This window comes from Dendrobates tinctorius, unplaced genomic scaffold, assembly GCF_039654945.1.
Source record: "Dendrobates tinctorius isolate UK_male_01 unplaced genomic scaffold, ASM3965494v1 ptg000020l, whole genome shotgun sequence".
Lineage (NCBI taxonomy): Eukaryota > Metazoa > Chordata > Amphibia > Anura > Dendrobatidae > Dendrobates > Dendrobates tinctorius.
The window spans coordinates 21,632,147-21,656,760 of NW_027361688.1; the positions used below are offsets into that span (position 1 = coordinate 21,632,147).

The 24,614-nt window shown below is 43.0% G+C and overlaps 1 protein-coding gene across 2 annotated transcripts in view; it reads left to right on the forward strand.

Moving 5' to 3' along the window:
- The window catches only part of EBF1 (EBF transcription factor 1), a 462,583-nt gene that overhangs the window by 393,367 nt on the left and 44,602 nt on the right, over nt 1-24,614 (forward strand). For both annotated transcript variants that reach the window (XM_073567867.1, XM_073567868.1), the window contains exon 10: nt 1,876-2,002. In XM_073567867.1, the coding sequence (XP_073423968.1) occupies nt 1,876-2,002 (127 nt within the window). The remainder of the gene's footprint in view (nt 1-1,875; nt 2,003-24,614) is intronic.

Below are 24,614 nucleotides of genomic sequence, written 5' to 3' on the forward strand. Positions count from 1 at the left end.
AGAGTCAAAGGGGTGATCCTAGTTTCTGGTGTCATGAAGGCTTGTGTAAAGGGACAATGAGGTGGTCTTGTTGTCATAAGAAGTCATGCAATCTTGTGTTAAAGCTCAAGGGGTTGGTCCAAGTATTTTCTGGAGACATGCATGCTTGTGTAGAGTCAAGGGAGTGGTCCTGGTTTTCTCTGGAGTTATGCAGTCTTGTGTAAAAAGTCAAGGGGATGGTCCAGATGTTTTCTGGAGTCATTCATGCTTGTGTGAAGAGTCAAGGGTGTGGTCCTGATGTCCTCTGGAGTCATGCAGACTTTTGTTAAAGGTCAAGGGGATGGCCCTGATGTTTTCTGGAGTCATGCATGCTTGTGCAATGAGTCAAGGAGGTGGTCCTGGTGGCCTCTGCACTCATGGAGTCTTCCCTTTACAAGGCAGTCCCAACAGCATCTTCTGCTGTAAGCTGTGGGAGCTGACTTGTAATGGCTGGAAGGAGTAGCCCCAGAGAAGATGAGGACCTCTCCTTTATGTTTTTAATGGCATCATGTACTACTTCATAAAGGCCCCCATGCATATTAGATACAGTAGCTGTGACTGAACCATTTTTCTACCTCTAGCTATCTCTCCCAACTCCTCCACACACAGGATTACTTTGCCGAGCACTCCTGTGCTCTCAGTAAGAGAGCTGCTGTCAGACTTCTCTCGCAAGTTATCTCCTGGAGAACAAAAAAAATCAGGCTTTGAAATGAGTCTCCTCAGACTGATGTTGTCAGTGATGTTGTGTGGGCCCCATACAAACTAGACTGTTGGCCAATCCTACTGAGATCTGCAGCTATGTCCATCTTTACTAAGCATCCTACCTTTTAAAGAGTCAAGGAGTGGTCCAAGTTTTCAACCGACCCAGCTGCATCTGGTGCCTTCAAAGTGAAGCAAGGTACACAGGCCTTAGCTTAATCTGTGAGCATGTTGGATAATACTAGAACTGTTTTGTAGGACTGCATGACTCTGTAGGAGACTAAGGTCACCCCTTGACCCTTTACAGCCAATATGTGCTGCTTTATAACTTTATTTTTTCCTTTATGCTCTAAGACACATTCAGAAAGGGATAGCTTTAGATAGTTGTTATTATTTTGTATAGCTCTGGCTGTGGTTTAGGGACCTCAAAATGATAGGTTCCATTTAACCTTATGTCTGTCTCTATCAGAAAAATTGAGCTTCATCTAATCTAAAAATTAATTTAAAAAAAATTTCTGTATCAGAAAAATTGAGCTCAAACTAATATAAATAGTAATAAATAAAACATAATCAGCACAGAATCACTTGTATCTAATAATGCCATGGTGTCAAAGGTTCACATTCACATCCGTTTCTGACCATAGACAGCTTTACCGATCCATTTGCAGATCAATGAAAAATTATCATGAACGAGCGTTTCCACAAATTCTCACTCACAAAAATCCTGCATTCTAAACAAGCTGTGGATCACCCAATCATCGACATCGCTCTCGGCAGTACATCGTCCCGTGTAAACAGGATTTGCGCTGCCGAAACAATGGCAGCCTGTGCGCACTTAACGATTTATCACCAGTCGTTCTCTGCTCATCGTGAAATGACGCCGATCAGTTCATGTAAACCAAATTCATGATGAAACATTCTAATTTGTTCATGGAATTAAAGTTAATTCACCATTAAAACAAATTGTACCGGTTACACTTTTGCGCATATGGTATATTGTCGTTGTCTCCCACGTGCTACATAAAAAGTAACACCGACAAGTTAATTGCGTCTTTTGTGCCTTTGTTTATAAAGATGTGTCACGGAGACGTAACGGAGGATCGGAAACATAACAACTATCCCTTCATTGGCTTATTGTAATTTGCTTTGTTTCTACAGTTAATCACACCTCATGCCATCCGCGTGCAGACCCCTCCCCGACATATCCCAGGAGTGGTGGAAGTTACATTATCCTACAAATCCAAGCAGTTCTGCAAAGGAACACCTGGACGATTCATCTACACAGGTAAGCGTCATGGTCCTGTCTTATATCTGTGCTTGGCGCAGTAATTAAGGAGGATGTCCAAGATTTATACATTGATGATCATCAATATCAGATCAGTAGGAGTCCAACATCCAGCATTCAGCACCATCAGGTTTTTTTAGTTGCACGGTTGTATAGAGCCAGTACTGCACAGCTTTGTACCAGCTTTGTACACTGTGTAGTAGCCTTCAGGTCAGCTCCTATTTACTTCAATAGAAACTGTGCTACAGTACTTGAGAACGTCCACTATACAGTGTGCAGAGCTGTGCTGTTCTGGGTCTGTACACTGTGTACATCCTGTCGGCATGAGGACTGCAAGCAGCTGATCAGTGGAAGCCGGGTCGGACTGGCCCACAGGGGAATCGGGCAATCCCCTGGTAGGCCCCACCACACTAAAAGAGCAGTAGATGTTACAATACACTCGATTCACTATGTACAGAAAAAAAACAGAATATCATCATTCATTTAACAAACTATCCAAAGTCATTGTGTTACTGTTGGGCCCCAGTCATATACTGAGTGAGAGCATCAATTTTTGGAACCTCAACGATCTGATATTGATATCTTAAGGAAAATACAATTCCTTTAAAGAGGCGATATTCATGCAACTGAGTATAGTATATCAATGTGATATGAACTAGCATTACGTTAGATGCCAGTGAATGACCTGCTGCTTAAATACTATGGATACACATAGCGTATAACCCGTACATAGACTAGTTAGCAGGCACTTGTTCTGTATCTTCCGCCGTCTGCCCCTGGCTGTTCCCTCTTAATAACTGATCAGCCGGGAAATAAAGATCAATCACAGAGGAGCTGAGGCCAACACAAACATATCGACAAGCACAAAGCCAATAACAGCCCAACGTAGAAACTTCATTCATCATCTGAGCGAGGAGACTCAGGAGAGAATAAACCCATCTCCTGCAACTGTCTAGGAGACTGCGGCGAGACTCCGAAGTCACTGTATCGTCTCTCCACTTCACCACAGTGCACTTTTTGAGTCCAGCAAATGACCGGGATGGATTTTTTTTTCGTTGAGACCAGAATTTAACTTTAAATTTACAGAAATGGGTCACAGTCATAAAGTATAAAATGGCTGTAAACGATGCCTTCACATTTCTCAATAAACGTAAGAATTCAATTGGTTGCTGCTGGAGTCACCCAAAAAGATTCGTAGAATCCTGTCGAGAGGCCATGATGGTAATTGATCCCTGTCAACCTCATTCTGCCGTCATCCCCTTCTGATTAATAAACCCAATGGGAAATTATCGTGTAAGTATGCATGACGTCGTGCCTTGTAATCAGAAGATGCTGGCTGTTAGATGAAGGTCCTGGTTTGGTGACCATGAGCTGTTGACGTGGCCACTGGCATGGACGGACTCGAAGTGAAATTCAGCCCTGGTATTTGAAAGCACATAGGCCCATGTTGTTCCTCCCCGCCGATGCTTCGTCTCAGCTGCACCCTGAGGACGCTGATACGGTTAACAGCATAGCAGACAATGTGGACCTCGACTGGGCCAGCCCATCTGGCATTTGCCAGAATTGCCAGATGGCCAGTCCGGCCTTGGCCACTGGAAAAGATCCTGCAAATTTTTTTGTTCAACCTTACCTGTGGCTATATTGATAATAATTCATTTAAATGACCAGTTTTTGGACTTTTTTTTCCAAACATGGATCACAAGTATATTTTTAAGATACTTTCCAATGGTAATAGTAGGGTTAATGTCATTCACCTTGGTTGTTTTTTTTGTGTAGCGCATATTTTTTTTTTGTTATTCCACATGAATTAAAGCCTTAACCCGAGTCCCTCGCTCTTTAAAGTAATCAGAAAATTTATAGAGCAGCGGATAAAATAATAAAAAAAAAGGTTGTAGGAATATCGACCCCGTGAAAATAATAACACGACTCATCTGTAGGAAGAAGAAAAATGAAGCGGTGGAAAAGGGGGGAGTCTGGTGCGTGCTGCTGTGTGTATTGATCCAGAGGACAGAAGCACACGTTCTTCTTCTCATTAGCTCTTGGCTCCATGGTCTCGTTACATGGACACCGCAGCGCTCAGAAGGAGGTGGAGAGGGGGGTGGATAGGAAGGATCGCAGCCTCTGACCAAGAAATGGGAAACAGATCCGAAGCAGCCATGGCCAAACTCACTGTCACCTTCCCACTGTGACAGGACGGCTCCTTTTTCATCCTCTCTGACTTGACATAGGGGTAATTATACCACTGACATCCTAACAGCGATTTCCCAGTGGATGAAGCCCCCTGGAATATGTGTCCATCACTCCAGAAGAGACCTGGCCTTTCGCAAGGGTCAATGAATAATTGAAGGTTGGCACCAGTTAAATACACATTTGGTGCTTGTTTAAGAATCGAGGACAACTTGACCAAAAGTTCAATTGTCAGTGTCAACTAATCAAACTCTTGGACTCGTTCTTGTGCCTTTTGCTCTTACAGTAAATTATAAATTCTACGGCCCCCGTCCCAACTAGGACTTCTAATCTTAAGATGCCCATATATATTAGATACCTGTTCATGTTTTATCCATGTGGAAGGGTCGTAAGCGGTGGACAGACACCATTATCTTCCAGGAGAATAAAAGGATCAGGCGCTAAGATTCAACTTGCCCAATCTTCTCTCCTCCAACATTATTTAGCGGGTGAAAGTCAGAAGGCCCCCGTACAAATTACAGGTAAGCTGGTAACGCTAAAAGAAGTAGGTTTGGCCAAGTTTTTAAGGCCCTGGTAAAAATTACAGGGTGAGCTTGTAACGCTAAAAGAAGTAGGTTTGGCCAAGTTTTTTCTAAGAGGACTTTACGCTGGGAAGAAATGAATCTAGAATAAGAAGGCAAAAAATGCAAATTTGATGTAGATTTTGTTCTGATCAATCTTGAAACATGGCTATAAAAATATAAGGCAATATACCATCAAGTGAATCATGGTGTAACCATACTGCACTATATATTTCCCAACTTTTTGAGAACAGAACAACAAGCCAGTTGCACTTATGTTGATGTGCACAAGGCCAATTCAGGTCTACAGTAGTTGACTCCTTGTCTACTGTGACCTCAGGTTGAAAAGCATAAAGCATACTTACCCAGATCTCCAAGGGTTCCCCAAAATCCCAGCAGTCCCTGACATCTTCCTAGGTTTTGTCTGATTGTGTGACTGCTCTGTAAAATGCATATCGCCTCATAGGTCCAATGTCCTCTTATGGAAATGAGAATTCTCCATCCACGGGAGGTAAAAAGAATTTGCAGACTGGCCTGGACTTTGTAGACCTCAAGATTCACCTACCATCATTGAAGTTGTCCATCTAAGGAGAGCTTCTCCTTAAACATGACCATAAACCAGGGAATGGAAAATTGTCCCACCGGTCTAATTTAGTTTTTTTTTGGTGCTACTGGGATAAGAAGGGTTAAAACATTTTTGCCAACTCTACCTAAATGTCCAGGAGATTCCTGGTAAAGGCAAGACCTCTCAGACTCTTGGAAGATTTGACTCATTTCCTGATAACCACCAAATACTCCTAAAATGTCCCCAAAAGACAGTGCTATCGGAATGTGGAATACACGGGGAAGGGCATGGCCTGAAAACTGGGATGGCTCTGGGGAAAAAGTGTTATGCCACCCGTTTTGTGCTCTGTATGTTATGTCCTTCCAACAAGACTTTCCTTAATGTTGGGAAGTATGGGATAAATAAAACGTAGTGTCACAGCCACGTGTCTCGATTTGGGGGCTCTAACAACACCAGGAGGAAGGCTAAATTGTTTTTTGTATTGTCTTCACAACTCAAAAAAATCCTAGTTCTTCTCAATTACTCCTTTTGGGTGAGATGCCAAAATCCAGACCCTCAAATTTATGGATGTTTCCATCCAAAAATAGGCTTATGTGTCTCAACATAGTTGTGCACCATGACAAAAATTATATGATATGACATGAAACTTAATTTTGTGCCCATTCTAGTCTTCAGGCGTCTTGTTACCTGCTCCACCTGGCTTTTCCTTCTCTCTGAAATCTGCAGATGTTTCCTAATCAGGCACTTTGGACCAATTCTCTTCTAGTACCGGGGCTCACAATGCTTACAAATCAGGACCGGCCCTTTACAAGTGTCAGAGACACAGCTGCCGCTTTTAGTCGCAGGTTGAAAACTTAAAAAACCAAAATTTGGTTCCTTTTCTAAACAAGCCACAAACCTCAATCTACACTTAACTTCCAAAATGTGAAATTTATGAGGAGAGAAAGCAATAAAACGGTTACAATCTGGCGTTTGGTCCCTGTCTGTCGGCTCCCAGCTGCCCCTTTTCTTGCAGAATGTGGCTGCCCTGAGTTTATTAAAGGTTTTACCACTTCTCACTTCTGCTTTCTGCTAAATGGCGGGGATAAAACATCTAACTGCCTGGAGAGTTGTCTGTGTCACAGCGTGTACATCTGTCTGCCGCATTCTGAGATATAGGGACGTCATCTGAAGAGTCTTCTTCTACTACGCGGCCGAGAAGATGGCCTCAATCTGCTGACTGCTGTTGTGTGATAGAACTGTTCAGCCTTTCTATTCTTGGGTTAGAAGTATTAGGCTGGTTTTCCACTTGCCGCATTTTTGCGGGCTGTTTTTGCGGCCCGCAAAAATTAGTAGGAGGGCCGTGTGCCGTATGGCCGTGAGGGCCGTATTTGCGGCCGTGAAAAAATATCGAGCTTGCTCAATATTTTTCACGGATTTCGGACACAGCCGCAGTGTATTTCAATGGTACCTCAAGAACGTTTGCTTGTGTTTGCGGTACACTGTATTTGCGCATTGCCATTTTTTTTCCTGAAATTTGTTATAACAGGGAAAAACGGCGATCCGAGAAGGTTTCTTGCTTTTTCGTTTTTGCGGGAGACTGCAAAATTTGCAGCAATACAGCCTGCAAAAACGGCCCGCAAAAAACCTGGCAAGTGTAAAACCAGCCTTACTCTCACCAGAAAGAGGCCATTTTAAACACCCAAAGTGTTTGTAAAAACAAGCAACTTTGCAATTTGCCTCTTATTAAAAATCCTCTCCGTTCTGAAGGATGAGGCAAATTCTTAATTTTATAGTTTATTGCTTGTTGCCTAGGATATCAGTCACCACTGCAATCAACCAGAGGTGAACAAAATCTTAGAGGAGAACAGCGCTTGCAAGCTCTTTGCTGAAGAGCTTGGAAGTGCTGCTCCGAAGCTGGATGGATTGCCGGATCCGGCCATCTTCAGTACCAATGTGCTCCTCCGATGCTGCAGAGGTAAAGTTGACTCTCTTCATGGTTTTGTCATCCCGATGGTCCAAGCTGTCAACCTTCAGGAGCACACCACCCCCTGAGAAGCAGGAAGCTAGAAGGCAGGGGAGAGTGCACTCCTGAAGACAGAATATGGGACACGTATTCTAGATACTTTGAAATTGATGGCCTATGGTATCAGATCAATCATCAATATCTGATCCTTGGGGGGTCTGAATCCTGGCACAGCTACCAACAACTTTTTCAAGGGTGTCACTGTGCTAGAATAAGCAACGCATCCCTTTTAGTGTTTACAAGCACGGTTCTGTAAATTTTTCTATGCTTGTGCTAGGTATTGCAGCTCAGTCCCATTCACTTGAAAAGTACTGAACTGCAGAACCAGGCAGAGGCACTTAAAAAATGTGCGGCTCTTCTTTAGGTTCTGTTCACACTGCATCTTTTTCCAGGCTGTTTTTGAGTGGCTCTGCACAAAAGAAAACAACAGAAAAAGCATACACGGAATGCTTAAAAGATTTGGTGTATTCATTTCTATGGAAAAACGTTTTTCTGTTTATATATTCAGAGTTTGGAGCATCTGTAGGCTTTCCAAGACGCCAAGCAGACGTGACATATTCATTATTTGGGCATTTTCAGATAGGGATACACTCCATACTTTACAATAGAAGTCAATAGGAAGGTTAAAAAGATATTTTTCAGCATTTCATAAGCGTTTTTGCTTCCAAAACTGCTAGCGTTTCATTCAATGTGTAATGGATTTTAATAAACGGCAGAAAAATGGCAATGAAAACACACTCCAAAAATGTTGAAAAAACATTAATAGTGATGAGCGAAAATGCTCGGATAATGTCTTATCAGAGCACACTCGGGTGTTATGCGAACATCTGGGTGTGTTTGTGTATTATGTTTGAGTCCCTGCAGCTGAATGATTCACGGCTGTTAGACAGCCTCAACCAATGGGAGTTGCCTGTTTGTTATGCAATCCCCACATGTGTTGAGGCTGTCTAACAGCTGCAAATCATGCAGATGCAGGGACTCGAACATGATACACAAGTACGCCCAGATGCTCGGATAACACCCAAGTGTGCTTGGATAAGATGTTATCCGAGCACGTTCACTCAGCACTAAACATTAACCAAAAAGCTGGCGTAAAAAAACATTAACAAAGTGGTTCAGGAAACGACCAAAAGGAGCGATCCCTATATATTTACCAAAATATATCACAGATTGTCTCTATTTGACTCCATATGGCTACCAATGTAATCTCCTAAACATATGTGGCGCCCCTGAGAGTTCAGTCGCCACAAAGGTACTGCACCTCCTCCTGAGGTGTGGTATCCCACTATCCAGGTAAGGTGGAGACACCTGACCACACCCCAACACCTGCACCCCACACCACAAAGTAGTGTAGCAAAGCACCTTCGGCGGCTCCCTGCTTGGAGTGTAGCATAGCACCCCTTGGTGGCTCCCTGCTTGGAACACGAAACGTGCTGGGAGGTGGGTGGAGTTTAGTTCACATAAAAGGGCGGGAAGAGTTGAGTCAGTCAGTCAGTCTTTCATTCAGTCAGTGAGTGAGGATGTAGAAGGACAGAGAGTGAGAAAGAGAAGATCCCCGGGAGAGGGATGGAAGAAGGAAGTGCTGCAGCAGGCCACAGTGATCTGGGTCTGCTGGCACAGGAAAGAGACAGAGGAAGGAAGCTTGATTCTCCATTGGAAAGAAGGATTAGAACGGAACGTAAGGAGAATAGGAGGACTAAGGATCAGGGTTGGAAGAGAGAACCCTTCCCAAGTTCTAAGCGCAAGGCCGGGGTACGGTCCCCGAGGTTGTATGGATACTAATGGTCCTGCAGCAGACACCGGAGGAATAGAAGTAGTGACCACTTTATTCCCACACAAGACTTGGGGGCACAACAGCAACGATAGTGAGCCGGGACTAGGTAGTAAGGAGTCTCCGAAGCAGGCTACAGCTGTCTGCCGTACAAGTAGAGTTCATAGGAACATCTGACAGGAGGAACTCCAGTGTAACTCAGTACTGTGAGTACTTCACTCAAAGGTGCTATAAGAGGAGACGTTCAGAAAAGGCACATATGTTGGCGGAGTGTTGGAAGGGAGTACTTCATCTTGCCTGGAAGTTGGCTGAGCTCCTGACCCGGAGGACACGGCACGGATGCGGGCACCTGTACCACGACAGACTGTGAGTAAAGCTTTGGAACTACATGCCCTGCTGTCCTCCACTTATTCCTGCGCCAACCCGCTCCGCACTGCTACATCCCCTGCGCCCGACACTACACCATCTAAGTGTCACTGCACCTACACTGTCCTGGGACTACAGCCCTGCCTGTGGAGGGCTATAACATCACTGCTGCACCACACCATCTGTCCCAGAGGATCTGTCTGCAGCGTCGGCTTATATCTACATTGCCGAACACCACAGGTGGCGTCACGAATCATCACTTATAGACTTTCACCACCATAAGCACACTGAAACAACCCCTTTTGTAATGGAGCCCCAGGGCCACGGACCGGGTCACTGCTGCCGTGACAAACCCCCGTTGAGAAGATCAACCGGCCCAGTACCGAGTACCCCACAGCCCTGGTGAGTGAGGGCGCTCCACATATATACATGCCAACATTACCAGCTAGTATAAGAGATGTGAGCGAAGTCATTGACCATAGCCATGTCCCATTTAGAAGTCATACCCAGTTGATGCCCATTCCCTGTTCCCTCCACACCTATGTCTCTTTCCCTCCCTTAGACACTCAAATTTAGAAAAGTTCTCATCAGGCTTCCGCAAAATTTTCTGACTTCTCTGAGAAGCCGGGAAAAATCCACATATTTTGGAAGACTCACAAACATTCCAGAATAGTTGATAATAGAGTTGGATCCAAACCAGATCACAGCGAACTTCTTGCTACCTGTTGGCATTGCTGGTGTCTCCTTCCGATTCGTAGGCTCGAAGCAACAGGATGCTGCATGATAAGGAGGACCTGCTAACCAGAAGAGAGGCGCTTGGGCTGCCCTCAGGTAGGAAAAGGTTTGCGAATCTCTAGTCCGTTGGCGACTACTAATGTGGCTGATGGACCAGGAGGGTTTGGCAATACTTTTTGCTCAACTCTTGTTGGTAAGAATTAGTATTGACTATATTTTTGGACACATGCAGATGTTTCCGTGGTTGAATTCCAACTCATTACAATACAGCTTCTAATTTCTTCATTAGCGCATTCATAGGATGTAATAGATGCCAAATTATGAAATGTTTTGGATTATCAAATTCCTACGAGTATGTATTGGGTTTTATTCTAGAAGTGTAGAAAGCCTCCAGGGTGGCAACCAAAAGACAATAGGATGACATCAAATTTGCTGCTACCACGTTGGTTTTCATTAGCGAAGTTACATAATTGGTTTCCTCTGCTTCTCCATATTATCCGTGGTGGAAAGAATTTTTGGACTATTTGATGACAGATTAGAGTTTTCCCGGCATATAGTTCAGGGGAGAATTGAAAAGACCCAACTTTTTTATGGAGGCATCAGCCAAAAAGTTGGGGCTTTGGTTTGGCTTTGGTTTTAGCTTCTTTAAGACACTTTTCACCCAGATTAATGTAAAGCCCAATTTACTGAAGCTCTCGGCATTACCACCGTGTAGGGTGAAGCGGATAAATTGGCGCTTCCTACGTGTCTGGGAACAAAGCTGAAGATGATGGTTTAATGATTTCACGTCAAGACGGTTTGAGAGGTGATTAGTAAGTTCGGGTAATTGAGGACCCGACTTTAGACGTCTAACACAGGCAGACACCCAGACTTCCACTTATCCAGCTTGGTGCCAGTGTCGAGGGGTTAAACAAGGTGTGCAGACGAGGAATTATGCCCTCCATTACATGTGTCTCTAGCATGCACCGCTGCGTATTCTCACCGGCACGCAGACACTTTCAAAGGCCCAATATATTGTGTCAGTCTTCCACTTTAAACCTCAGAAGCATTACTTCTGATTATTTAGCTTTTAAGTGTCTGCTCTGCGCTTCGTTCTGGGGGCAGATGAGATCCAGGAATCAGAAATCAATGCTAATATAATCAGGAAACCGAGGAAGATGCTTCCTCGAGTTACAGAGGCTCCAGCATCAGACCATTATATATCACCAGTCCTGGAGGACTAGGAAGGAGAGGGGTGGGGGACAGGAGACCACGTAACTGTTGTCAGGATAGACGGGGGGCTTGTTGGGAATACATACTTATATTATAGCAAAGATGAACTGTCACTTACATTTTTGGAGTGGCGTAGATTAGATTTCACCATAATAATGTAATGGTAGTGGTTTTAACAAGTTGGCGAGCATAAAAACCTTGCAGCATTGCAGTAGCCGCAAAGTGGATGAGATTTGTTAAAATGTCATCCAGACGCTGCCAAGAAGAAAAAAAATCATGCAAATTGACCTGTGGCACAATTTCCACTTGCAATTCAAATGGTCAAAGCCATAATAAAATTTGCATGGAAAACAAAACAGATTTGGCCACTGATTTATGGCAAAATTGGATGAAAAATAAAGCTCCTGGACCCCAATGCAAAATCTCAAATAGGGACCCCTCTGGCGCCATTTTTCATATTGCCTTTTCTTGTTTAGCTAGTTTTCTGATTTTTACATAAACAACCCCGATTGATCAAGATTGATTTTTAACGCTAGCTAGAACCAAACACTCCTGAATCATTAGTGAATCGGGAGCTTCGGACAAGTCGCGTGCGCCTCCATGCGCCTCGTTACAAACCTTACTCCAGTCATTAAATAAATGAGCTGTGGCGTCACGGCCCCCATGGCGCCCCTTATCATGCCCCAGTTCCACCTATTTTTTTGCAGAATTGGGCTCAATTGCTGAGTTGCGCTAGAAAGTTGCGAATTTTCCAAAGCTTTTTATGGCATAAAAGCAAAATTTGTGGCAAAAACAATTGAAGGCAGAAAGAAAAAACAACTTTGGGCTTTGAGCAAAATGCATGAATTGCGTGTGCCATTTTGATAAATTTGGAGAAAAACAAGTCAAAAAAGAGTTTGATTTAAAAAGACTCGCAAATGATGAATCGGACCCCCTGTATATTACACATAACGCACATACATTCATTGCAAATACATGAATACACAATGCAAATATATAAACACTTACATAATAAATACATTTATACGTTACACAGAAAGCAATAATATATGTATATCTACCTTCCCCAACATTGAAATTACAACACCAATCATTGGTTAGTGTTGTGTCCAAGACACAAAAGTGTAACTCATTGTTGAAGAGAATAGACCTCCATTCTGGCCTCCATTGCTCCATTCCAGCCTAGAGTCTCCATCTGGAGACCATGTGGGCAATACCATGAATGGAACTTCGCAAGGGAAAGTCACACTGGTCCTGATCCTAGGGTTATGGTGTGGGGTGGCATAATGTATGGTAGCCGGACCCCTCTAGTCTTTATTCCAGGTACACTATTCGGTCGGTGTTACATTGATTTGGTCATGGTAGCAGTGGTACGGACATTTCTCCAAATTGTCCCAGTAGCTGTTTTTCAACATACGGTAACTCCAGGTCATATCTTGCTTGTGCTACTGTGAGCAACCTGTGTGGCCTAAGCGTGCTACCATGGCCTACAGCGTCTCCAGAATTGTCTCCGATCGAGCACATTTTGGACATCGCCAGCAGTGGATCTTGAAGATTTGCCCAAGTACATTCAGTGTGGCAGAACGTTCCTCAGATGACCATTAATAATCTCATTGATAGCAGCCAAAGCTGTTCGTGTGGGAATTCCTGAACATGATGTTCCTACTCGATACTGAGTAAATCGAGATGTTTTGAAAGAAAATTTCAATTTTTTTTCAAAAATTGCATATCACTATTATGCTTAGCCATACTGTAATTTCCTTAATTCCAGGATATATTCCCATACATTATGCATAATGCAAACTTACATTTATATGCATTACACATGAGACCTACAAACATTACTTTTTGTTCACCTTAGATTAATCTTTATGGTGCAGGTGGGGATCCAGAGGACATCACAAGCTTGATCCTCCTCAGCAGCACAGTGCATGCACGCTTCCTCTCCCCTACTACCATGTCTTCTACTGCAGACAGAGCAGGATTGTAGCAGTACTGTCAGCAACGCTGCCACCTGGAATTTCAGGGCTCCATACTGGCAAAATTTTCAGGGCCCCCTTGAGATTCCGCCCATTTTCTACCCCAGCTCCGCCTCCACCCCTTGAACCTTCCGCAGTCCCACTCCCCACTCTTGGAAAAACTCCACTTCTCCACCATGTTCTCACCAATCACACATTAACAATTCCCATCACCAGATCACATACACAGCCATCAGCTTTTGTTTTGGCCAAAAGATTTTGTAAGCCTGCCACAACCACGACAGGTCACCTTTCACAGCAAGTTTGTCAAATAGGCTTTGTAGGTGGAGATTGAGAGCAGCAGGGAGGAGGGTCACTGAGGAACTTGTCAAATAGGCTTTTAAGTGGAGATTGAGCGCAGCAAGGCCGAGGGTCACTGAGGAACTTGTGAAATAGGCTTTGTATGTGGAGATTGAATGCAGCAGGGAAGAGGGACACTGAGAAGTTTGTGAAATAGGCTTTGTAGGTGGAGATTGAATGCAGTAGGGAGGAGGGACACTGAGAAATTAGTCAAATAATCTTTGTGGGTAGAGATTGAATGCAGCAGGGAGGAGGGTCACTGAGAAATTTGTCAAATAGGCTTTTTGGGTGGAGATTGATTGCAGCAGGGAGGAGGGACACTGAGAAATTTGTTAAATAGGCTTTGTGGGTTGAGATTGAATGCAGCAGGGAGGAGGGTCACTGAGGAACTTATCAATTATGCAAGGTAGATGGATGTTTAGCAGCAGAGAAGAGGAACACTGAAGATGTTGTCATTCAGGTTATATGTGTGGAGATGTGTTTTTTGGGAGTGTTTTAAAGTAAACCTGTCAGTAGGATTTTGCTAAGTAAACTACAGGCATTGTCAGGTTGGCAGTGTTAAACTGATTGCAATGATACCTGGGGTGAAGAAATCCATCTTGTGGTTCTTGTTTAATCAGTGTTAGAAGTTTGCAGTTTATGAAATGCTCATGCACTGGGGCGGACTGTAGGCAGAGTCTTATCTTCCTGCTCTAAAGGCCCCTTTACATTTAGTGATGCACCAGCGATCCGACCACGATACGACCCGGTCAGGATCGCTGGTACATCGCTAAATGGTTGCTAGTGAGCTGCCAAACAGGCAGATCTCACTAGCGATGTAGCAACGCAGCAGCGGTCGTTACTTACCTTTCACACGCAGCGATGCTGACGTCCTCCCGCCTGCGTCCACACGTCGCTCATCGGTGCCAGCAAGAAGTGCCCGACGAGAAATGGACCCGGCCGATCTCGCGCGATCAGCGACAGACAGCGGGGGAGCCGGTCAGAGGTAAGTATCACACATAGCGATATCGCTAGCAATATTGCTGCTGCATCACAAAATCGGTGAGGCTTTATTGATATTGCTAGCGATATCGCTATGTGTAAAACCTCCTTAAGCCAGAGAAACTAAGGAGAGACCTGCCCACAGGCCGCCCCGAGGCACAAACATGTTCCTCATCATAGAGACTGACTGTTTGTGCTTCGGGGTGGCCTGTGGGAAGGTCTTTCCTTGGTTTTTCTAGCTTAGAGCAGGAAAATAAGACTCTGCCTTCAGTCCTGCCCTGAAGCATGAGCATCTCATTAAGTGAAAACTTCTAACACTGATTACACAAGAACCACAAGACGGATTTCTTCACCGCAGGTATCATTTTAATCAGTTTAACAACGCCAACCGGACAGTGTCTGTAGTTTACTTAGCAAAATTCCCGCCGACAGGTTTGCTTTAAGTAAGAACACCAGCCTTATCAAGTCTAAAATCTGTTTAATAATGTATGCAGTTTGTAATGTGAAATCAATTATGTTTTTAGAAAGCGAATCAAAACTTTTTTTTTTTCATTATTGCATTAGAAAATATTATTACACGGCAGCAGAAGAAAGTTATATCGCTACAAGTAAAGAATGCAAGGTGTTACATCTTCAGAGGTGGAACTGTAACCAGAAAATACATTTATTCTGTAGATAATCTTTCAGGGACCGTACGCCTTGCTGGGAGCCAGTAAACCATCACAGGCTTGTTACCCGCTCAGAACAGAGTAATATGTATTGTCGCTCAGCAATTGTGCTGCTGCAATTCACCCCCTTTCTGTCTGACAGTGTTTATCTAAAATACTTTCCCTGCCGAGCGTTCTGGTTTCAGCAAACCATGTCTTATTGGGCGACCTTTTCATTCCCAGTGAGAAGGGCTGAGCTCGTCAGATAAAAGCAACGAGGCAGAGAACAGGAGAGACGCAAGTTACGAAAATCCGAGCATGATTGAAAACAAGATGTGTTAAATCAATGCTCTTTATCGCCTGCCTGTTTTCTGGCAATTGCTGCTCTCAGCTCATTCGGAGCACAAACGAGATGATAAAAGTAGTGTCAGAGAGCTCGCCGGGGTACGAGGGACGCAAACCTGTTTATCACACACGCTCCATGCATCTCCACTCCTGTCCCTGATAACCGTCGTTGTCACAACTCCCAGACAGAATCGTGATGAACAATTACAAGAGGAAATGTGACTGGGGAGAGGAATTTGACTGAGGAGGCAGGCTTAACCCTGCAGAAATAGATGATAGATTGGTCATAGGAAACTGAATAAAATGATACCTTGATATCTGCGATCCGATGTCTTATTCCAGAGAAATCCACGTTTTTCTAAATATGTAAATAAGCTTTTAAGATCTATGGGCAGGACATAGATCTCCCTGAGAATATGGTTATTTTAAATGAAAGGGGGTGTTGCCAGTGTGAGACATGTAGATCAGAAGAGTGGACTGTCAGTCATTACAAGTTTCATACTGGTAACGCCTCCTCTGATGTATAATAAACTCTGTGGGTGGAATCTCGGTGAGATCTATGGCCTTAACATATTAAGACTAGATTAACACTAGACCTTGGAAATCAAGGTCCCAGAGTCTGGAAGAAGAGTGGAGAGGCTACAATCCAAGCTGCTGGAGGTCTAGTGTGAAGTTTCCACAATCAGTGATGGTTTGGGGAGCCATGTCATCTGCTGGTGTAGGTCCACTGTGTTTTATCAAGACCAAGGTCAGCGCAGCCGTCTACCAGGAAATTTTAGAGCACTTCATGCTTCCCTCTGCCGACAAGCTTTTTGGAGATGGAAATTTCATTCTCCAGCAGGACTTGGCCCTGTCCACACTGCCAAAAGTACCAATACCTGGTCTACAAACAACAGCATCACTGTGCTTGATTGGCAGCAAACTCACCTGACCTTAACCCCATAGAGCATCTCTGGGGTATTGTCAAGAGGAAGATGAGAGACACCAGACCCAACAATGCAGACGAGCTGAAGGCTGCTATCAAAGCGACCTGGGCTTCCATAACCCCTCAGCAGTGCCACAGGCTGATCGCCTCCATGCCACGCCGCATTGATGCAGTAATTGATGCCAAAGGAGCCCCGACCAAGTATTGAGTGCATTTACTGAACATACATTTCAGTTGGCCAACAAGCTGGTGTTATAAAGTATTCAAATTTACTGAGATAATGACGTTTGGGTTTTCATTGGCTGTAAGCCATAATCATCAACATTAACAGAAATAAACACGTGAAATAAATCACTCTGTGTGTAATGACTCTATAGAATATAGGAGATTCACTTTTTGTATTGAAGAACTGAAATAAATTAACTTTTTGATGATATTCTAATTTTGTGAGATGCACCTGTAAATAGATAGCTAATATATATATAGAGATAATAGACAGATAATAGATAGATAATAGATAGATAGATAGATAGATTGATAATACATAGATTAATAGATAGATAGATAGATAGATATTTTCAGCTGCAGCTTAAGTCAGATCCCACTGTAAATGGAAAACTATTGCCTAATTCCCAGCACAGTGAGAACATTACCGGATAGATACACTCCGTTTTCTCAGATTGCAGCGCTGTCGCATTTTATGACACAGAAGCGGCTCCCAAATGATTGCTCATTGATCTCTCCAAAGACTCCCCTGTTCCTCCTGAGTATTCAGCTCATTTATCTCATGGTATATACTCAATATGGATTCTGAAACTTAACAGCAAAACTTTCTTCTTATGCAAGGAAGGGGGGAGGCCTTACTTTTTATTGTGTTAAAATTGACTTAGAGTAAAATTGTTCCCCTCCCCAACATCATTTTCCAGTTATCAAATGCCAACATAATCATCGACTGATGGGTTCAGGTATTTTTTTTTTCTACATATCACTTTTGTAGTTTCTGAAGGAAATAATGACTACAAAATATGATTGTTTTCTCTGAATCCCCTAAGTGGCTTTAGCGGCAATCAATGGGAACAATACAATGTGTATTTTGGAAGAAGAAACAAGTAATATTGTCTAAAATATAATTAACTATTGCAGTTTCCAAGAGAAAAACACTTTAACTGTGTTGTAATTTTGTACTGCAGCTTCACAAAGGCTTATTCAGGATTTGCCTGTTATGGGCCTAAGTCACAGGAGAGTTTGGCTTTGGGAAACCCAGTCACTTGTTATATGCCCCCCACCAATAACTTAGAGATATATATATACCCCCATAGTCATATATGTAATTCCTACTACCATAGAAGGAGCTTATTTGGATAATTTGGGTGTAGACTTGAGTTAGTGCAGCATCACATTGGCCCTATATCTTTATTTGGCAGTGAATCCTCCCGAAGGGTTCATACACTTTTGGTTAGGGTCGGGTCACAGAACCGAATTCTCCCCATCTGAGAAAAAATTGTCAGATTATGCTAATCACACTCTGATCAGCGTTTGGTCAGACTGGGATCCAATTTTCTCCGAGGTGGAGAGAAAAATAAAAGTTTCTCCACCTTCTCCATTATGTCAGTCCATGAAAATCGATATCATCCGAGTTCAAATTTTTTCATGGACCCGTAGACTTGAATGGGCGAGTGCCATCCGATTCTTGGAGGCAAATTTTGCATATATATATATTGAAGGGGTAACGTTTCTTTTTGTGGAGAGTGACATGTCAAGGTGAAGACACTTTTAAGCCTTGCAATGCTCCTCTTGGAAATAAGAAAATTGTCTCTTCAGAGAGGACGAGGGCTAGAACTCTTCCTCTCTGAAGAGTCAATGTGATATATTGACGAATCTTTAGAGAAAAGGGGTACAACCCAGGTTGGACTCATCACATTTGCAACTGGGCAGTGAAGACTACAGAATTCCCAGGACAGCACTGTCAGCAATCATAGGGTGGGGAATTGACCCAAGAAGTCCCACCCTTACCTCTTCCTCCGCAGCCAATTTTCACTTTTGAACGTTCATTATTTTTCCGCCTCTTCTTCCATGAGCCTTAACTTTTTTTTTAATTTTTCCATCTACATCGTCATCTGGGGCTTGTTTTTTTTTATCAAGGGAGAGATGTAAGTTTGAATGACACCATTCGCTTTGCCGTATAATGTCCTGAAAAATGGGAACAAAATTCCAGGTGCGGTGAAATGATTTTTTTTGCTTGTTTTGTTCTTACCGTGTTCATTGTGCAGTAAAAATTACCTGCCATTATGATTCTCCAGGTCAGTACAATTATTATATCAAACATAAGGGATCTTTTTTTATTTTAATAAAAGGGGGTGCCGGGTGTTAGACCATAACTGATCAGACATTGATGACCTTTTCTAAGGATAGATAATCAATAAAAAAGTAGTGGCCAACCTCCTCAAGGCAAGAACTGGACAGGTTAAATAATCTGCCGGGTATGGTGCGGGCTCAGCACCTGAGCCTGCTCCACAGATTCACACCCTGCATGTAACGTACATGTACATTGGATGTTCAGAAGTTGTTAAAGTGTTATTCCTAACTTGGACAAATTCTGAAATTTGTTAAAAAAAGTTGGCTTGTTTTGCTATATTCTGAATCCCATAAGTTTTTTACATTTTTTTATTTTTTCCGTTAATAGAGGACTTGTTGTTTTTTTTGTGATGAGCTGACGATTTTATTGATTTAGGTTTTTTTTATTGCATTTCTTGGGGTCAGGAGTGGTACCTGAGAAACAGCAATTCTGTCATTTCTATTTTTTGGCTTCAAAGAAGTTGTCCCCTCTTTTTTCATTGATGACCTACCCTTAGGATAGATCATTAATGTCGGATTAGTCTGACTCTCGGCACCCCCCCCAATCAGCTGTTCTCGGTGTTGGCAGCAGCTGTTCTGTTTTCTGATAGCGGCCGTGGCAGGGTACTGCACATCTGCTTCCATAGGAGGCGCTTGTGAAATACCCTGCCACGGCCACTATCAGAAGATAGAGCAGCTCCGGAATAGAGCAGTTCCAGCCACCTGCCACCACACCAAGAGATTTTGTACAGCAGGGGTGCCGGGTGTTAGACCCCAACTGATCAGACATTGATGACCTTTTCTAAGGATAGGTCATCAATAAAAAAGTAGCGGACAACCTCCTCAAGGCAAGAACTGGACAGGTTAAATAATCTGCCGGGTATGGTGCGGGCTCAGCAGCTGAGCCTGCTCCACAGATTCACACCCTGCATGTAACGTACATGTACAGTGGATGTTCAGAAGTTATTAAAGTGTTATTCCTAACTTGGACAGGTGTATTTGGCAATTTTTGGAACTCCTATAGACGTGAACAGAAAGAGCCACGCATGCGCAGCCATTCTCCATTCCCGGGGCTGCGCATCCATCAGACAATTTCTGCCTATCCTACGGATGCCACAGCTAGATAATTTTTTTGATTTCAGGCCGTGTAGGCACAAAGTGACCTTCAAATATGTTTTTTTTTTTGTGATTTTTAACGCACTAAGAAAGAATTCTACTCGTTCTATCACTAGATCTCACCGAAATGCAAGAATAACGCTTCAACCCACACAGAATCAAATCTACACTTCTTCGGCCAATCTCAACTCGGCGCTGTTGTCTTAATCCATAGTAAATGTTTCAAAACCATTTTATGTAATAACAAAAAAAAAAAGAATGCAAAAAAAAAAAGTTTCGCCAAGTTTCCAGTACTTATCTTGATGGCTGTGCATTCACAGAAGTAATTATTGGCTTTTTACTCACCTATGTGAAGTATTGTATTCTGTAAATGGATTTGTGGCCACTTTACTAGAGATGCTTTTTTTGTTTCATTTTTTTTTCTATATTCCTCGCTTCCATTCTTTCTTTTTTTAACTCTTTTTATTTTATTATTTCTTTTTACATATGAAAGTATGAGCTGTCAATCAGATGACTTTAAGGATTATTTCTTTCGCAGAAATGATTGATCGCCATTTAGATTTTCAAGTTGACAAGTTAAAGGATTTTATTGGTGTAATTACGCTCTTGCACTCAGTCTCTTTCAATTTAAATGTCCTTTTAAAAAAAAAAAAATACGAAGAATTCTCTACCTGTCGGTGGAGAGGGGGCAGTGAGATTGGGGAGGGATATTACAACGCCTTCCATTACCGCAGGGTCAATTAGAATCTCACACAATTTCGCTAATAATCCCTTTTTACATTCCACAGATCTGAATTCATTGAAGCTCTTGTGTTGTTTAATAGATGGACAAATGCGGGGAGGGAAAGAGACTGGATGAGTGCGCCAATCCCCGGAATCATGTTTAATAGTAGATGAGTTAAATGATCTCTATCAGCTGTCAGTGACACAGATCCTCTTCATGCCAACAGAGGCGGCAATAACTCCTACGTTCCTATTGTCCTAGAGAAACGCTGCTTTATGCTCCTGGAAGGCAGAGCGCAGCACTAGAACGTTACGGATTCTAGTCGTTGTTCTTAAAGAGAACTTCAACAGTTCCACGGTCATATAACTTCAGGTTTTGTGGCCAGAATTGGATGTCCAGATTGCCCATACCTTGAATTCAATGTAAGAGAAGAGTCAGATGAGGATCGCAACGCAATGCTCGGACTGGCCGGCAGCTCTCCTGACCCGAGCATGACAGCATATATTTCTACACAGGTTTCACGCTCGGGTCGAGAGCGCCAACAGCCAGCCCATAATAGAAAACTAGGTAGCAGAGAAAAGCACATTAGGGTCTTATCCGGTTAACAATTAAAGATATTAAAAAAAAAGTTTAAGGTGGTGTTCACACAACAATGTTAAGGCATAAAATCCCAGCTGCTGAAGGTCCACGGGTCCTCAGATCAGAAATTTTGCATAAAAAGGAGTTGTGGATATTGATAGAATGGTAAATCCAGGTACGCACCGATAGGTTTGTGGTATTTCATTTTATCACTGCGTTTCGAAGTTTACACACTTCTTCTTCAGGACAAAAAAACAAGTCAATGGATGTCCAGTTTGCCCATGCCTTGAATACAGTGTAAGTGAAGAGTCAGATAAGGAATGCAACACAATGCTCAGACTGGCCAATGGTTCTCCTGACCAGAGTGTAACAGCATACATTTCTATGCAGCTGTCACACGTGGGCCGAGAGTGCCGACCGCCAGTCCGAGCATTGCATTGCAATCCTCATCCCAGTTATACGGCCGACTGACTTTTCCCAAACGTCTCATCCTGACATCTGTTTTTTACACATACGAGAGAAACTGAGCAAGTTTCATCAGTGATTTTTGGTCAGAGTTTCATCCAAGTTTGGTTCGAGTGGCATCAGTTTTTCTCGTACATTTAAAGTAAGAATTCTCTATTGTCTTCCTATCCTATCATATTTCAGTCCATGAAAATCAGAACGCATTCAGATGTTATCCAAGTGCTGTCCGATTTTTCCATGGACCCAAAAGACTTGCATTGTTGACTCTGATCAGACAATTGGACAAAATTCTCGGTCCAAACTCGGACATGTGTCCGCGATTTTGCAAGGACCACTCGGTCTGCGGAGAAGCACGGACATGTGAATGACCCTGTTCATTGTTGTAGGTACAAGTGCGATCCGTGATTAACACAGATAGCACTTGTACGTGAAAAACGAATGTTTGAAAGACACCTTAGGGAAGAGTCAGATGGCCATATAACTCAAACAATGATCACAACGCTTTGGACCGGTTGGCAGCTCTCCTGGCCTGAGCGTGAGAGCATATATTTATATGGATCTGTCACGTTGGGTCAACATAGCTGATGACCAGTCCAAGCATTGTGTTGCGATCCTTGTCCAAGTTATACAGCCTACTGACCCTTCTTTAAGGTCTCACTCAGATGTGCGTTGGCAAAAACAGACACACAGACCATACACTGATGACAGTGGGATCCAAAACACTAATGACACTGGGATCCAGAACGCTGATAACACTAGGATCCAAAACGCTGATGACACTGGGATCCAAAACACTAATGACACTGGGATCCAAAAAACTAATGGCACTGGAATCCAAAACTCTGAGGATACTGGGATCCAAAACATTGATAACACTGGGATCCAAAGCACTAATTGCACTGCAATCCAAAACTCTGAGGACACTGGGATCCAAAACATTGATGACACTGGGATCCAAAACACTAATGACACTGGAATCCAAAACACTGATGACACTTGGATCCAAAACTCAAAACACTGGGATCCAAAACACTGATGACACTTGAATCCAAAACACTGATTACACTGGGATCCAAAACACTGATGACACTGGGACCCAAAACACTGATGACACTGGGACCCAAAACATTGATTACAATGGGATTCAAAACACCGATGACACTGGAATCCAAAACACTGATGACACTTGGATCCAAAACACTGATGACATTTGGATCCAAAACATCGATGACACTGGGATCCAAAACACTGATGACACTTGGATCCAAAACATTGAAGACACTGGGATCCAAAACACTGATGACATTGGGATCCAAAACATTGAAGACACTGGGATACAAAACACTGATGACACTAGGATCCAAAACACTGATGACACTGGGATACAAAACATTGATGACACTGGGGTCCAAAACACTGATGACACTTGGATCCAAAACATTGAAGACACTGGGATCCAAAACACTGATGACATTGGGACCCAAAACATTGATGACACTGGGATCCAAAACACTGATGACACAGATCCAAAACACTGATGACACTGGGATACAAAACATTGATGACACTGGGATCCAAAACATTGATGACACTGGAATACAAAACACTGATGACACTGGGATACAAAACATTGATGACACTGGGATCCAAAACATTGATGACACTGGAATACAAAACACTGATGACACTTGGATCCAAAACACTGATGACACTGGGATCCAAAACATTGAAGACACTGGGATCCAATATGCTGATGACACTGGGATCCAAAACACTGAAGACACTGGGATCCAAAACACTGATGACACTGGGATCCAAAACATTGATGACACTGGGATCCAAAACATTGATGACACTGGAATACAAAACACTGATGACACTGGGATCCAAAACATTGAAGACACTGGGACCCAAAACACTGATGACACTGGGATCCAAAACACTGAAGACACTGGGATTCAAAACATTGATGACACTGGAATCCAAAACACTGATGAGACTGAGATCCAAAACATTGAAGACACTGGGATCCAAAACACTGATGACACTGGGATCCAAAACACTGATGAGACTGAGATCCAAAACATTGATGACACTGGAATCCAAAACATTGATGACACTGGAATCCAAAACACTGATGACACATGGATCCAAAACACTGATGACACGGGGATCCAAAACATTGATGACACTGGGATCCAAAACACTTATGACACTGAGATCCAAAACACTGATGACACTGGAATCCAAAACACTGATGACACATGGATCCAAAACACTGATGACACTGGGATCCAAAACATTGAAGACACTGGGATCCAATATGCTGATGACACTGGGATCCAAAACACTGAAGACACTGGGATCCAAAACACTGATGACACTGGGATCCAAAACATTGATGACACTGGGATCCAAAACATTGATGACACTGGAATACAAAACACTGATGACACTGGGATCCAAAACATTGAAGACACTGGGACCCAAAACGATGACACTGGGATCCAAAACACTGAAGACACTGGGATTCAAAACATTGATGACACTGGAATCCAAAACACTGATGAGACTGAGATCCAAAACATTGAAGACACTGGGATCCAAAACACTGATGACACTGGGATCCAAAACACTGATGAGACTGAGATCCAAAACATTGATGACACTGGGATCCAAAACATTGATGACACTGGAATCCAAAACACTGATGACACATGGATCCAAAACACTGATGACACGGGGATCCAAAACATTGATGACACTGGGATCCAAAA